The sequence below is a fragment of the Olea europaea genome, unplaced genomic scaffold (genome assembly GCF_002742605.1).
Source record: "Olea europaea var. sylvestris unplaced genomic scaffold, O_europaea_v1 scaffold1809, whole genome shotgun sequence".
Lineage (NCBI taxonomy): Eukaryota > Viridiplantae > Streptophyta > Magnoliopsida > Lamiales > Oleaceae > Olea > Olea europaea.
In genome coordinates, this window is record NW_019235840.1 from 109,258 (window position 1) to 127,102 (window position 17,845).

The following is a 17,845-nucleotide window of genomic DNA, read 5'->3' on the forward strand; positions in this document are numbered from 1 at the left end:
ATTTTTTTTTTTTTTTTTTTTTTTTTTTTTTTTTTGGATTTGTTCACTAATTGAACTTCACATTCCAGGCCACTTTATATAATAGAGAAACTATAGCTTTTTAACATTGCCTCGCAAGTGTTCGATTTAATGGCTCGTTGTTTTATTGGAATCTGCTGGTCAATCTTTTGATTTCTCTCTACTACCAGGTATGAACAATCTAATTTTTGTGTACTTTGTAAACTTCGATGTCCAGGAGTACTAATTCAATTTTTACTAGTTTATTTATTTATTGTTTTTACACCATTCTTCCACGACGTGAAAAATAGGGAAAATCTAGCATCCAACATTTGGCTACATATCCACTGAACCTAACCTAACATCATTCGGTCGAAAGATGACTGAAAAAGGTATTGGTTCACATTGATTCTTTATTTCATTGTGATGAATGGCTTAATGATGTCGCATTTTTTGGATGTAAGATTTTATTGTTTTGCAATAGCAAAGAGAATTTTTTTTTTTCATTTTAGATATTATGTCTGTATAATGTGAAGTTTGAATAGCCATTTAGATTTAGGGGATTTGTTCTGTAATTTTCTCCATACGTGAAATTTGAATTAGCGTTAGATAAATTATGTTGTTGTTGTACATTATTTGAAATTATAATTAATTTGTTTGTTGCAGGGAAAGAAATTTTGGAATATGTGGATGACATTATACCGGTGGAGTCTGATAATGAGAAAGTTGTGAAAAATACAAACATACCGGGTGATAATATGTTAGTTAGAGATAGTGTGATTGTGCCTGAGGTGGGTATGAAATTTAAGGATGAAAATGAAATATTCGATTTTTACAAAAGATATGCATACGAAATTGGTTTTCCAATCAGAAAAAGAAATTCGAGAAAGGATGATGATGGAGTATGGAGAAATATTATATTTGTTTGTAGTTGTGAAGGAAAAAGAATCAGAAATACAAGCGGTTCTTTGAAGCCGCAAGCAACCATTCAGAGTGGATGTAAAGTCAAGATCACAGCACCAGTTGATATTTGCGGAATATGGAGAATTAACACAGTACACCTGGACCACATTCATAAGACAAGCCCTTCGAAGTCTAGGCTATATCGATGCAACCGAGAGTTGAGTGGTCATGTGAAACGATGACTTGAAGTAAATGACATGCTGGAATTCCATTGCACAAGAGTTACAACTCTATAGTTGTTGAAGCATGTGGATATGAGAATATGACTTGCATCGAAAAGGATTGTCAAGACTATGTTGAAAAAGTTAGGCGTTTAAGATTTGGAGAAGGGAACGCAGCAGCAATACAATCATACTTCTCTAAAACGTAAGCATGGTACTCGGGCTTTTACTTTAGTATGGATTTGAATGATGAGTTGCGTCTAAAGAATGTTTTCTAGACAGATAATAGTAGTAGGCAAATGTATAAGGAGTTCGATGATGTCGTCACATTCGACACCACATACCTCACTAACAAGTACGATATGCCATTTGACCCTTTTGTTGGAGTGAACCATCATGGACAGTCGACACTTCTTGGATGTGGTCTACTATCGAATGAGGATACGAAGACATTTGTATAGTTGTTTCGGACCTGGTTACAATGCATGCACGGACAAGCTCCGCATGAAATAATTACAGATTATGATAGGGCTATGATACAATCCAGATCGTGTTCCCCAATACAAAACATAGATGGTTTTTGTGGCATATATTGAAGAAGTTGCCTAAGAAGTTTGGATACCATGTGCATAAAGGTTCAATATTTACAACCATTCACAATTTGGTCTATGATTGTCAATTTGTAGACGAATTCGAGAATGGCTAGAGAGTGATGATCGAAACGTTTAACTTGCATGATAATGAGTGGTTGGCAGGTTTGTATGAGAATAGGGAACGTTGGGTACCTTGCTATTTGAAAACCACATTTTGGGCAGGAATGTCAACAACTCAACGCAGTAAGAATATGAATGCATTCTTTAATGGTCATATACATTCGAAGACAATGTTGAAGCAATTTGTTGAACAATATGAACGAGCACTGAGGAGTAAGGTTGGGAAGGAGTTTCAAGCAGACTTCAAGTCCTTCTCGTAAATGGTATCATGTGCAACGAGATATGAAATGGAGAAGTAATTCCAAGCTGTTTACACAATTTCAAAATTTAAAAAAGTTCAGAAGGAGTTCATAGGTAAGGTTTATTGCGACCTCATATTTGTCTCGGAGGGATTATTGAGGGAGACCTATGAGATACGAGAGGATGTAATACATGACGAGCGCTCTAAGAAAAAACCTTTTTCGTCTCATTTCAAAGAGACAAATGTGAAATCACTTGCAGTTGTCATAATTTTGAGTTTCGAGGGATTATTTGCAGGCATATGATCGCCGTATTGATTCATAATGATGTTAAATTAGTATCGAAACAATATATACTACGGAGATGGCGACGAGATGTCAGTAGAGCCCACACAAGGGTAGCAGTGGACTATGATGGTTTAATTAGTACTCCTGGACAATTAAAGTACAACAAAATGTGTCAACGGTTTGCTACATTGGCCAGCATGACTGCAGATGATTAACTCAAATCTGATGCCATAATTGATTGGATCGACAATTAATGTAAACAGATGATGACGTTGAGGTCAAGTAGTAGAAGTAGTAATGTCATGTCCCAGCATAATACTCAGATATCATCCGACTATGGAACAACAGAGGATACTGGAAGTGATAGCATACGAGATCCCAAATGTGCGAAAAGAAAAGGTGCCCCTAAGAAACTTCGTAAGAAGAGCCCGCTAGAATCGGGTTTGAACAAAGTTAAGGTAATGCTCAATTCTTGGTATCCAAATGTTGTCAAGTCATTATAGAGATAATGTCTAATAAGCATTTCATGTTTTGCAGGCAACTTCGAATTCAACCAAAGGGAAGAAACCGAAGGTTTACACAAGTAATATGGGAAATGTTGCAACCATCTTTTAGTCTCCTCAACCATTACAAATACCGCTACCTTTCTCGTATACAAACCTCCTTATTGTTATTATTCATTTATGATTTAATTTCAACAATAATATACGATTTGCTTATAATGTTTTTTCACCCAGGGTGGCAATCAAAACCTTAAATTCACACAACACTTGCAATCCACATGTATCAACCCTCCATCGTCAACAAGTCTTACATTTAATATGCAAGGTAAATCAATTATTGTATAGAACATAATGGTTTGCAAACATTATTGATTAAGTACATTCATTAATATGTAATAAACCACCTTACATGGAGCTGACTTTTGTAGTTTTGGGTAGAAGACATGTAAATGATGCTGCTGGCAATGACACACGACAGTTGGGAATGAATTTTGATGGAGGAAGTTCAAATGCTCACTAATTACTAGCCCCAAGCAAGCTGGTCTTTTTGTAAAACTAGAATAGCATATTCTGCAATGCATTTCGATGTCAAACTGGTCTTTTTGTAAAGCTGGAATAGCATGTTGTTGGTGCGAGTAGATTTCGATTTCGATGCAGTGCAATGTTAAAAGTTATTTTTAATTTTGAATGCTGTGATGAATTTGGACTTGGTTAGATGAATCTTTTTTTGTCATCCTATCAAACTTGATAATAAGTGATGACAAAATAGAGTTCTGGAATATATTTGACTTTGTTTTCTGTAGCCTCAATTGGTGTTTGTTTATTTTATTCCATTCTTCCAACAACTCACAGGAATGAGCGTGTTCATGTTTTATGCCCCGTTCCTGTTGAAAACCATTGATTTTGGAGCTAATGCTTCCTTATTTTCTTGAAGGTGGACTGCAAATGTTAATTTTCCGGGTACTGTACTTAATTTACTTATATATTTCAGCTTTTAATTATTTTAACTAATCATATTTTACACGGTGCAGATTATTGTTACAGTTTGCATTGGAATTAAATTTGGTCTAAATGGAAATCCTGGTGGATTGCAACATTGGTATGCAACGTTGTGCGTTTATGTCGCTGGATTTGCTTGGTCTTGGGGACCTCTTAGTTGGTTGGTGCCAAGTGAAATTTTGCCTCTTGAAGTCCGATCGGCTAGATAGAGCATCAATTTTTAAGTTAATATGGTCAATGTTTTCTATGTATAACAGATTGTTTTATGTTGATCATTTGTTAATTTCAACATTTTTAGATGGAAAGCCTTAACAGTCAAGCCCGTCACGAGAAATTGTGATGCTTTTTTGTTTTTTTAGTAAAGAAGTAGGTTCCAAGATATGATGCATTTACTTATGCTTTTACTTATGCATTTACTTAGCAAAGCAAAAGCCAAAATTAAATAAAGAAATTTGGCATCATTGAACCCATATCAAACATCTAAAGCAGTTCCTTATGTTAGCCAATCTACATTTCCAATCAGCCCATTAGGTGATGTGCTCTCCTCTTTTGCGTATAGTCACATTCATATCAATCTCTATGTCTTGTTCATCAGTTAGCCGAAATCGTGTTTCGAAAATGGAAGACAAATCTTTAGTACTGGCAAAATTTCGATTTTGTCCCATTTTGCCACAGTTTTCGTATCAAGCAAAACCTGAAATTGGAATTAATTAGGAATTGAAGTCAAAACAAGTAAAACCCACTAATTGTAATTTAATCTTTATCAAATTTTAGTACAAATAATCAAAAAGGGTTCTCGTAATTTACCTGAATAAACCCAAAATTTGCCTGTCATCTTGCTGAAGTAAAGGAGCGGAACTATATCCTACACGAAAGTGAACAAATAATTCAATAAAAAATGCATAAAAATCACAGCTCGAAGGAAATTAACTCACAGGACAAGAAAACATAGAGAATATGAATATTAGAATAGAATGAAGCAAGAACATCGACTAATGACATCGGCAACGAGTGAATTCCTCCTTTATTCTTCACTTTTCAATCAAATTTCTATCTTCCAACAACTACGGAAACTCTATATAGAATACATGCATTACATTCATGAAAAGGATCAAAATTATTGATGACTTTAGTTACAGATATAGGTATAAATGAGATGTTGGATAGAGGAGAAAAGATCGAAAGTATAGATATAGGGGCTGTTTGGGCCTGATTTTTTCACCTAAAAAATTGATTTTTTTACTGTTATTTTACTATTCCAGCCGTCATATTTGACTTCTTCTCTTATAGGTGGACCCCACTTTTCTCCTAACGGTTAAAAAATTAATTCTTAAAATTACTCCCAAACAAGCTCATAGTTATAGATGTATAGATACAGAGGTGTCGATATAGGGAGAGGGAGAGAAATGTCGACATGTTTGTAGAGAGAGAGAGAGAGAGACAGAAGATGTAAGGGGGTGGTACCTGTAAGAGGCATCACCTGATATATACCTGATTTTTTTCCAGATTTGGCTGGAGATGAGGGACGGAATCGACTACGAATCAACAAAAAGTGGCCGGTTGTCTCAGAAATGGAAGATCGAGGATTTCAACAACGTCGATTTCATGGTTTTCAAAGGTGTTTCATATGGTTTATTTAATTGGCATTCGACGATAAGTCGAATGAAATGTGAAATGACTTATTTAATTCAATCTATTATTTAATATCACATCAACGCCACCTAGACTTCGATTATAACTCCAACGAAACTAAATAACATTACTCAATGTGAAAATATGGTTTCTAATTTGCAATTTTTTACATAATGAGACAAACATGGAGCTCAATAATTAGGTTTCATTTCCTTCATTGGGAACAGTACATGGCTAGGAGGATTTATTTATTTATTTATTTATTTTCAGTGTTGTATAATTTAGGGATGATTATGTTTTCGGATCAAATATAATTTCAGTTAAAATTTAATTTGAATTTTATATGCAAAACTTTTGCAATAGTTATTTTATCAATTACTCATAGCGGGGGTTCAAATCGAAACTTCTTTTTAAATTATTAATTATTTTTAATTTTCGATCATTTCTCCCCATAAAAGGATTAAGGCCTCATTCTTAGCTTCTAAAACAAGGGAAAAAAATGTTCATTCTTGTGAGTGAAAGTAGGGCATAGTCAAGTCCGTACATTACTCCTCATTCTTCGACAATGTCGCGGTTGTGTTAGGTTAGATAAGAATTACATTTAGTCACTATTTGATGAGGATTAACATTAGATTTTTATTAGATTTTGATAAAAATTGATGAAATATGGATTGAAAAGTAGTGGATGGTTAAAAAATAAGGAAAAGTAGTGTTTCAATTTTCAATTTTGAGTTTATTATTTTTAACATTTTTTGTTTTAAGTGTCTATTTTAAAATTGTTAAAAACGTGTTTGATTTATTATTTTGAAAAATTATTTCTCAAAATATAAAACTAAAACAATATGTTCAGTTTGAAATTTTGGAAAAGTATTTTATAACATTTATTCCATAAATTTTGATTATTTACTAAAAATAGAACAATTTTATGTATACTATAAAGTAGGGATGTCAATTCGGCTCCCGGCTTGAGCTGCCCATGATTCGGCTCCGAAAAAAAGCCGGAGCCGACTCAGCTCGAGGCTTGGGCCAAGCCCCATTTTGAGGTTCTTGGGCGAGCCTAAGATGGCTCGAGCTTGGGCCTTATTTAAAAAAAAAAAAGGAACAAAAAGGTAGCACTCGGCTGCCTTTGCCATAAAAAAAGAAGAAAAAGGAGAAAAAAAATCGAGTCAGTTCGGGCCGAGCTTTGTTTTTTTGGCCGATCTTTTGCTCGGCTTAGGCTCGAAAGAAGCCCGTTTGATATTACTCGAGCAGATTCGGCTCAACTCGTTAACATCCATACTATCAAGTAATATATACATTGCGCCCCCCGGGGGATTTCTCCATTGGCAAAAGGAAGGGTTCTCTCAAGGCTGGCAGTTCAGAGGTCGTGAGTTTGATTCGTGGGCTTTTGGAAGGCAAGACATATACTGGAAGGTAGGATTTATCCTGGAAGGCAGGAATGTCTTGGAAGGCAAGGCGCAACGTGGGTTGGCTCACTAGGCACTTTGGCAGTTCAGTTGATGAGGCGCTCGACCCTGGTCAGTAGGAGGCACATCCCGTGGTTTAATTGGTCTGTGTGAAGAGGGGCCGGATCACAGACCCAAAGAATAGTCGTCGAAGGCGGACACCTAGATTAAAAAAAAAATAATATATATATATATATATACACACACATTGTAAAATTGGTGAATCTTACAATTTTTTTTTCTCATTACAAAATAAAAATAAATAATAATTTGAATTCAATATATGGAAAATAAAAACAAATTTTTTTTGACGTGGACTGGGATATTTTTATATGTGTTTATTTATTAATTATTATTATTATTATTATTATTATTATTATTATTATTATTATTAGATTTTTTATGTAACTAATTATTAAAAACTTGAATTTTATTTTTTATAATTCTTTCTTTTCTAAATATTTTTATAATTTTATTTTTCAAAATTTTTATTTTTTCAAAATTCTAGAATTTTATGTGTTAAAATTTATTTTATATTTTTAATATTTTAATATTTAAAAATTTATTTGAACAATTTTTTATTTAAACATTTATTTACCATATTTTTAGTATTTTCAGAATTTTATTCAAAACGTCAAAAATACTTTTTGAATTTTATGTCATAAGTTTAACTTTATTTTTTGAAAATGAAATTTTAAAAATTCCAGACCAAACATTATTTTCAATATTCTACAGAACTGAAAACTAGACAGCTTAAAAGCAGTAAATGAAATGCAACTTAAACATTCTCTCGATGACTTAATATGACTACAAAATTTTGTGAATAAACCCATAGACATTTTCTTTATACTTTATTTAACTTTCCCAACATGGAAAAGAAAAAAAAATACTTTTTCTTTAATTAAATGAAACAAAAAGATCGGCATAGACTTTATTATATTTAAAGAGTGTTTGATGAGAATTAAAATTAGATTTTTTATAAAACTTTTAAAATGTGTTGTTGAAAAGTTATGTGTCCCATGAAATATGTTGTTAAAGTTTAATACTAACTTTGAATTGAGATTTTAATTTGATTTTAAGCTAAGAGAAGAGCTATCATAGTTAGACCTACTACGCAGGTCATCGACCAGGGTTGACTTGTCCATATCGCCTTGCCAACCGGACAGGGCTTGCATTGAGAATGTCGCAATCCAAAACAAATAGGGGCTTAATTGGAGTTAATTTAGTTAATAGGAAAAAGATGGCCATAAACTTTGACTTTTATATAAATATGAATTTTAGTTAATTACATGGTATATTTTATTCTTTTGGCTTTTTAAACTAATTATTTTTTTTTTCTATGTGTAGATGAACGAGTGGGTGATGACGACGCTTAGCTTAACTTGTGGGACAAGTTCTATTAACTGTAGAATTTGATCGATTAGTCGATTTGATTATTACTACCAATTTCGCAGTTGAGAATTTAGCTAATTAATTAATTAATTATGTTTAGCAAAAACCATTGAAACTGCTTCATTGTCTGGTTAGAGATGCGCCGAATGGAATTCATTTGATTCTTTAATAACTTCAAAAGAGTTTTGACGGCAAAACGAAAACAATAATTAATTTAGAAAAATATAATTATATTGCGTTGAACATACAAGTACGCTCACAATCACAACATCTGTGGTTAGGGAATTGCCTTTCAAAAGTTTCATGTCGAACTGTTTCTGACCTCGATCTATATTGAACAGGTCGACATTGATTACTCTTTAATGAACGGACAGAATTTGTTACATCAATAAGAAGCTTTAGCCACTCTTCAATACACCAAAATATAGAAGACTACAATAGGTAATGAAAGATAATGGTTAGTTTTAAAGCTAATTACATCACACATTGTAGTGTGTCATCTAAGCATGGTGCTTATGAGATCAAATTCGTGTATAATTGGTACAAAATGTCACTTCCTTTGAAGTTTATTGTGGAAAACGTCACTACCTTTTATTTTTTGACATTTTAGCCCTTACCTTCCACATTACTTTGCACTGAATATCATTTTCACCAATTTTTAACGTAAAATGACTAATATACCATTCTATTTAAATAAAACAAAAAAAAAGAAAAGAAAAGAAAAAAATTATAATCTTACTCCTAAATGTTTTAAAAAGTGCAAGTGAGTCCAAATAATTATTAAAATGTCTAATATCACAAAACGTCTCTACGTTTGGCATATAGTGTGTGAAACGCCCCCTACATTTTCAAATTAGTGAAAAAAAAGGACGTTTTTCGTAATGAAACATGGAAATAGGATGAAAATGAAAAAAAAATTGAAATGTAAGGACTTTTTTTTTTGCAAGAAGTGTCAAACGTATGGATTTTTTTGCTATTAGACCTTATTAAAATATTAAAAAAAAAACTATATCTTCCTGAATTTTATCAAGAGTTAAATGTTTCAATGGCCACTAAATTTTGCACCATGTCACGACTTACTCACTGAATTTTATCAAATGTCCCATTAACCACTGAACTTTGCTCTGTTCCACTCCATCACTCACGGGACGAGATCCGTTAGTAGATCTTCCTACATTGATGATGGAAAAATGACATGGCCAATGAAATTGTTAAATTTAACACCTACTCACTGCCACGTCAGCAATTAACTCAAAAATTTCACACCAACTCACCATTTTATAAAAGGAAAAATGACATGGCCAATGAAATTGTTAAATTTAACACCTACTCACTGCCACGTCAGCAATTAACTCAAAAATTTCACACCAACTCACCATTTTATAAAAGGAAAAATGACATACATTTCCCCAAAAATCACTCCCCTAACCCTAACCCTAACCCTAACCCCCAAATCAATTGAATCTGCAAGAAGAACACAAGGAATCCCAATCCAACCTGAAGAATTTGTAATCAATGAAGGTAAACGGTAAATTGTAACCGTGATTTGAAGCGGGTAATATATCATCCATTTCAATTACCATGGTAAAGATTGATGTTATTTATTGTATCTTCAATATTTATTTTCAACTGGGGGAAAATCTGAAATCGTGCAAGGAGAAATCCCCTAAAATCACACTCAAATTGTAATCCAACTCGAAGATTCGATAGTTGCGGCTCTTAATGTAGAAATGATGTGCTGGTCACCATGCTCATTATCCAGTCAGTAATAGAGTTTACGACAATATTTTTCAGTTTCTGTAACCAAAGGAGATTGAACTCCTAATCTAGTCATTTTATATATACTTTCGTTGGTATACGACAAAATTTCCATTTTTGAAGCGAAACTTTATGTTGCTGATTTCTCATCAAAGCGTATGATGTGCATTGAAATTTTACTATGTAAACCATAAAGGTTTTGAAGTAACAACTTCTCACGAATCATGGGAGCTCAAGCTCATCATCTGAGATGGTATTGAAGCTTGAGGCCAATGAATCCACTCAAAATGAGGATCTTCCAAACTCTCAAGCAAGCAGAGGCCCATAATCAATATGAATAAGTTCTACTTGACCAAACCTCCCAACACCATCAAGCTTCCTGACTAAAAGAAGCCCCCGGGGCACAGTTGAATTGGTGGATCAATCAACATTGTCTTGCTTTCAACGGCAGGATGGAGGTTCGAATCCTAGTGGGAACCTGCGGCCAGATTTATTTGGTATGAAGCAATCACTTTGGAGGAGTATCTCTTGTGCGCAGAAGTGTACAGGCGGTGGGGGGAATCTGTGATCCAATTGAGGCATAACCCGTGATTTACCCCCTCTAAGGTTCTAGGGGCAAGGGTTTTGAGGGTCCAAGATTTAATCTAGGATAAACTGGAATACCTGGATATCAAAATAAAAAAATAAAAGGCTACCCTGCATGCCTATCTGTGTCAAGAATCATAATGTCTAATACCCCGACAAACAGCACATGTAGATAAGAAAAGGACCAAATCAAATCATAGATCAATGAAATCATCCCCGGGGTGGACTCTAATGTTTATAGGAACGAAGCAATCATACTCAAAATAGCCACCTTCGATCATTCAACATTCTCATTCAACATCTGTACGCAGAAAACCGGAGCAAATTTCATTTTGCGCAAACCGAATCTCGGCGGGGAAGATGGAGGTTCGAAATCAATTCTGCATTAACAGCCGCGACTATCGGACCACTGAATTGGATTACAATTTGGGCATGATTTTGAGGGATTTCTTCTTGAACAATTTCAGATTTCCTCCCAAATTGAAGATATGAAAAGTAACTTCAATCCTTACATTGGTTACTGAAATTGATGATATATTATCATCTTCAAATTACGGTCACAATTTACCTTTACCTTACCGACTACAAATTCTTCTTAGTCGGATTTGGGATTCCTTGTGTTCTTGTTGCAAATTCAATTGATTTGGGGGTTAAGGTTGGGGAAGTGATTTTTGGGAAAATATGTCATTTTTCCTTTGAACAAAATGGCGAATTGGTGTGAAATTTTTAGGGTAATTCTGACGTGGCAATGGGTTGACATGAAATTTAACAATTTAACTGACCACTTCATTTTTCCCTCATCCACTTAGACGGATCTACTGACGGTTCCATCCAGTGAGTGATGAAGTGGGACAGAGTAAAAGTTCAATGACTAATGGAATTATTAATGAAGTTCAATGAGAAATCGTGATATGGTGTAAATCAAGTAAAACCATAAATTTTAACTACACAGTTAAACATTAGGCGTTAAACTTCTAATTTCATAATTCAGTGATAAATCTCATTCTAATATTATTGATATATGATATAATATATTAACTTTATATTAATACAAAGGGCAATTAATATAAAACTTCCCTATCTTTTAATATTATTGTGCAAAATGTCTATACCTTTTTATTTTTAACACTTTTACGCTTTATTAAGAAAATCATTCTTTTCATCAATTTCTCGTGTAAAATAACAAATATACTCCCATTTAAATTAAAAACAATAAAAAAGAAAAGAAAAGTTTAAAAATAAATTGCAATTATACTCCTAAATGTTTTTAAAAAGTGCAAATGAATCCGAATAAATTATTAAAAGGGTAATTAGCAGAAAACATCTCTACCTTTCATTATTATTGGGCAAAACATCCATACCTTTTATTTTTTGACATTTTTATCCTTATTTTTTTTATATTTCATTACAAAAATTATTATTTTCATCTATTTTCTCAATAAAAGTTCTAAAAAGACATATAGTTTTATTTTTAAATAAGCAAAATAAAGAAAAGTAAAGAATAAATTGTAATTATACTCCCAAAAGTTTTTAAAAAGTACAAATAAATTTCAAATAAATAATTAAAAAACAAGATTTTTACTTTTTTGAAAATTTTGGAAATATAGTTGCAATTTGTTTTTATTTTTGTTTATTTAAAGATAAGCATATATTTGTCACTTTATAATTTTAATTGAGAAAATAAATGAAAATAATGATTTTCGCAATGAAATATGAAATAAAGGTGAAAATGTCAAAAAATTAAAGATATGGACGTTTTGTATAATAATAATGAAAGGTATGAATGTTTTGAGCTAATTATCTTTCAATAATTTATTTGGATTCATTTCCACTTTAAAATAAAAAGTTTTGGGAGTATAATTACAATTTATTTATTAACTTTTCTTTTTTTATTGTTTTATTTAAATAAGGGGTATATTTGTCATTTTACACGAAAATTTGGTGAAAATGACGATTTCCACAATAATAGTTGAAGATAAGGAAAAAAAGCCAAAAAATAAAAGGTATGGACATTTTGCACAATAACATTGAAAGATAAGAACGTGTTATGCTAATTACTTTAATACTAATTAAATAGGTTTATTAATATCTAAACCTTATTTATTCAATTTTATATTCATAGGAAAACAACTTTTTATTTTTATTTATTTATTCTCTTTTATTTATTATTATTTTTTGGTGCAAGATATCATTTTTTTTTTTAAATAGAGATAGCAATTGTTTTTTAAAACATTGATAGGTTTAAAAGAATAACTAAAATGTCATTTTGTTTGTATTAGTCGGTCAAAGTTTAAAGGTTTCCCCCCTTTGCAAGACAACCGATCAAAGCCCTACATCCATAATAATCTTCAAATTTCATTTCGAGCAGGCAAATAAAAGATTGAAAATTTCTGTACTAAGGGAAAATTAAATCAAGAACGAATCGATGGCAACAAGTGAAAATGAATTAACGAAGAGGCTCGAAGAATTACAAAAACAGCTCGCGAAGAAACAAATGTTTGAGGGATCGGTTTCCACCATTAGATCTCTTCTTCAACAACACTATTCCTCTGCTTCGCCTTCTCTTCAACAATTGGTATGGTTTTCTTGAACCGTCAGTTTTTCCATTTTTACCTTATGTTTCTTTAACCTTTTCTTTCTTTCCTTTTTTTCTTTTTTTTCCCTAATTTAGTTTGATAATTGATTGAAAGTTATTAGTTTTAAGTGTTAATGGTGGAGATGCTTCCTGAAGTAGAATTTATTGGACCCATTTCATGAAATTTGAAACGATGGACTAATGTTTGAATGAGATGAATTATCCGCGCATCTTATTTTGGTTATTTTGGCCCCTTTGGGTTGTTGAAATAGAGAATTGTAATGTGAATTCCGGTAAGAATCAATTTGCTTTCCTTTTAGGTGCAGAAAATTATTTTGCTTTCAAGAAAAAACAAGCAGAATAGCTTCACATGTTGAATATTTGAAAACCTCTTTTTCTTGATTTGCAATATTAACTCGTTGTCGATTGATTAGAAAGTTGTTCTGTTAATCCAAGTTTTATATTTTCGATTCACCATTGAAGAGAAAGAAATCATTTCCTATCTTATTTTAATTATATAGAAATAAAACAACCTTGTCTTGCAAAGACATGCTAAAAGAGGTGGATATAGATCAAAATTAACATGATTGAATTAAAGTTAATTTCATTGGAGTATAAGTGCCTTCGATGAAAATATCTCAATGTGCCAAAATCATTACCATAGTATTTAGACAGAGTATCTAATGATTTAATAATATGCATATTGAAGGAGGAAGTGCACTTTTTTAAAAGAATTATTTTCACGTTTGCAGTTCTACTCTGTTATATGTCGAGTTGCAACTATTTTAAAGACGAGGTACACCTCTCCAGGATTCTGGAATGCTGGGCTAACACTTTTCCAGGTGGCTGAGCGGCTGGTCTCCAATACTTCTGAGCGAAAACACTTGCAAAGTTGCATGACTCAGGCCCGGGAGCAGTTGGGTGAAGTACAAAATCTTTCCGAAGATTTGAGACCCTCACAGAATAGGAGAGGTGCATGAATATATTAACTATATATCTACTGCTCAATTACTTTGGAAGATTGGAAGTAACAAATTTTGCAAAATTCAGGATACCTCTTTGAAGGGCATCTTACTGTAGATCCTGAGCCTCCGCAACCTGATTGGTTAGTGCAAGAAAACTTGCTGACTGCTACCGCTACCTTATTACGTGGAGAATCTTCTGGAGGTGAAGCTGGTACTGGCAACACATTAGAAGGTGCTGCCAACCTAATTGAAGAGCTGGTCAGTAGACTTGATGATATTGTGCCGGAGGTAGCTTTCCGCGTCTCTTTTTCTACCCTGACATGATTTTACAATTTTCCTCTTCAAATGCCTCTAAAATGTCTTTTACAAATATTATACTAGTGTTAGCAATATTTATCCCAATAAAGAAACTTATTTCTTTTACTGTTCTTTTTGTGCCCCAACGGTTTAGCTTCACATGGTTTATTTCTTTTCATATAAAAGTATCAATAGAGTTTGTAATATTTTGCTAGAGATAATTTCCCCCGTGTCTTTTTCTCTTCCCTGATATTTTCATACTTCCACAGGATTTAAATGTCTTTAACCATATTCTCTACCATTGTTTTGAATACCATCGGAGGCTAACTTCTCGATTTACTGAGGCTTATACCTCAAGGCTAAGCCTAAGGGTAACTAAGTCGTACGTTTGTTAGTCTTTCCTTTTATCTGCGGTTATAGCTTTTTAAACTGATTTTATGTTTTTAGGCTATTTGAAACATAATTGAAGTGTAAAACCTAGAAAAAGAGAACTAGGGAAGAGAGAGAAGTAAGCATCCCAGCCTTCTACTGCTACAGTGTGATTTACCCTCTCCTAAGTGAAGTTGCAACTTTTTAGTTGCAGATGGCCTTTGATGTGAGACCTACAAAATGTAACTAAATTCTCTTCTTTCTTTTATACTTTTGTTCTGATTGTCCTGTTGTTTTCTTTTCTTCTCCCTTATATGGAATGGAAGGGGGAATGCATGATTGCAAGTATAGGATAAGGGAAAAAATGGGAAGAAAATGAGAGTGATGTGAAGGATGGTAGGAGAATCAAATATGGTTTGATAGTTTTAAAATCCTATTCATTGTGATGATATGGGATATCCCTAGGCTGTTAAGTTATAGTAATGATTTTCAATTTTGTTATGCAATATCTAACTTGTTATTTGCTACGTTATAGATCTTTTTTATGCTTGTTTGCAAGTTAGGCTTTTAATTTTGTTATTTTTTAATGGATTTTCTAGACAGTTCATGGTTTATTACGAATATATTTTTGTATTATTGTACAGCTAGAGCTTTGCTTCACCAAAATGTCTCTGTTCCCAATGGAGTGTTCTATACGTTGATTAATACTACTGTTAACAGTATTTATTACGAGATAATAATACTTGTTTCTTCTACTGTCATTTTTCATGCCCATATGGCATTAACCTGAATTCATGTAGTGTATTTTGTAGGACAATTAGAATATTTTCATTTTCAATTGACATTATTTTTCTGTTTTGTATCGTGATATGGCTGCTACCTGCTTCTTCAATGTTCTCTTACATTCTCAAAGATGTGTTTTTGCATGCACTTGAGCACACTCATATTAGTAGGATACGACCAGTCAACTTTAGTTTACTGGGAGGATACACTTTTTTTTTTTTGCCTATTTTAAGTTGTGTCGCAGAATTTGATATGAATCTGACGTCATTGTTGATTGGTTCAAGATTCTGGACAATGATGCTGCAGTCCCTAGAGTACCACCTGCGAGTAAAGAAGTAGTTGCTAAGCTTCCAGTTACTTCTGTAACTGAAGCAGTGTTGGCAAAGCTGGGGGAAGATGCTGTTTGTTCCATTTGCCAGGAGACTTTGGTTGTAAATGATAAGATGCAAGAGTTACCCTGCGAGCATATGTTTCATCCTCCTTGCCTTAAACCGTGGCTGGTAAAAAAATTTAATGCGTTGATTTGAAAGTAGCAGATGTGTTTTTTTAATTTTATTTTTATGTTTTAACATCGGTATGTTTATTTCCGTGCAATAAATTCCATTGTATGCAGTACAGATGCTAATTTGGATTGTTCTTTTTGTTATACTGAACAGGATGTACACAATGCTTGTCCAATCTGTCGGCATGAACTGCTAACTGATGATCATGCCTATGAAAGTTGGAAGGAGAGGGAGAAAGAGGCTGAGGAAGAGAGAAAAGGTGCAGCAAATGCCGTTCGAGGGGGTGAATACATGTATGTGTAAATGGTAAATATTTATTTTGCTGCGGCCGTCTCTCCTCTCCTTATACCTCATTAAGGTTGGACTTATATCCTTACTGAATTTGATGCTTGGGTGGATAAAAGTACTTGCTAGATATTTATTTGCAATTATTATGGAATGTATTTGCGCAACGGATGCTAAAAAACTTATCTTTCAATTTTCAAGTGGTTACTGAACTTCATGTTGTCACTACTTGGATTACTGTTTCAACCATGCGCAGTTTCTAACTCTGTTAGCTCTGGTCCATGCAAAATGACTTGGTTGTTCATATGACGTAAATAAATTTGTTTGGGACACGAATTATGAACTACCATTTACTTAGGAATGGTAAATGAGCCTATAGGCTCCGGTGGCTAACAGCTCAGCCCGATATAAAGCTCAAGCTGGCTCGACTTGGGGCTCGATCTAACCGAGCCAAGTCCAAATACGAGCCACAGGGACTGGCTCGTTGTCAACCTTCCATTTTTTTTATTTTTTTTTATCAATATTTAATTTAAGATTTAAATCAATAAAGTCTTAACTTATATATAAATATGTTTACATAATTAATATTCATAATTATGCTACAACTATTGATATTTATAATTTATTATGATATTCATTACTATCCGTACTATTTTATTGATATAAATTTTAAATTTTATTATATAAGATTTAATATAATATTATTTGTTATCTTGTGGTGTTGAACCTTATAGGATATTTTCAATTCTAATATTTTTAATTTAAGAGTGAATGTCAAATATTTACACACTTGAAAATTGTACTCTTATTCATATATTCTCATATCTATATGAATTTTTTAACTGTATTTTAATCGAGAAAAAGAACTTGTTCGACTTTTTTATATGAATATTTCATAAATTAAAAAAAAAATAGAAAAGAAAATTTGGGAACGGGCTCGGCTCGATAAGCGCAAGTTAAGCCTTCAAGTTTTGGCCCAGCTTTGGATTGGTCAGCATTTTAGAACCCTTTTTTTTCCTCATAATCGGACTGTGCACAAGCTGTAGGCTTTAACTCGGCTGATTGATACCCCTATAGTTATTTGTACTCAAATTTTCCCACCCAGTCTCTCTCTCTCTCTCATTATTATTATTATTATTAATTTTTTTTAATACCTAATTTCTAAGGATTGTCTTGTGATTTGAACCGGTTGCGGGAGGTGAGAAACCCATAAACAAAGAAGGCAATTCTTGAATGGAAATCAAAAATAAAAAATGTATGCGTACACGCATTAAATTTTCATCATCTATTTTGTTTCCTTTCTCTTTATTCCATGCTTCTTGCTTCAACATATTTATCTGGGTTCGGCTTTTTTTTTTTTTTTTTTTGTCTTCTTTTTTTTTTTTTTGCCGTT

At 32.9% G+C, this 17,845-nt stretch overlaps 1 protein-coding gene and 1 long non-coding RNA gene across 6 annotated transcripts; both read left to right on the forward strand.

Annotated features, from left to right (window-relative positions):
- Positions 1-47: 47 nt before the first annotated feature.
- On the forward strand, positions 48-4,221 carry LOC111378383. 5 transcript variants are annotated; one of them, XR_002699851.1, is made up of 5 exons: positions 48-2,819; positions 2,899-3,030; positions 3,099-3,189; positions 3,293-3,824; positions 3,896-4,221. It is a non-coding gene; the product is annotated as an uncharacterized LOC111378383 (long non-coding RNA). The 5 variants fall into 5 exon arrangements; XR_002699852.1 differs by having other exon boundaries at positions 48-389; positions 664-2,819; positions 3,293-4,221; XR_002699853.1 differs by having other exon boundaries at positions 48-188; positions 664-2,819; positions 3,293-4,221.
- Positions 4,222-13,000: 8,779 nt separating this feature from the next.
- Positions 13,001-16,698, forward strand: LOC111378384 (E3 ubiquitin-protein ligase AIP2). The gene is made up of 5 exons (XM_023001577.1): positions 13,001-13,250; positions 14,003-14,222; positions 14,301-14,503; positions 15,949-16,164; positions 16,321-16,698. Exons 1-5 carry the CDS (start codon positions 13,101-13,103, stop codon positions 16,468-16,470), a joined length of 939 nt encoding a protein of 312 aa, XP_022857345.1. The 5' UTR covers positions 13,001-13,100; the 3' UTR covers positions 16,471-16,698.
- The last annotated feature ends 1,147 nt before the right edge of the window (positions 16,699-17,845 follow it).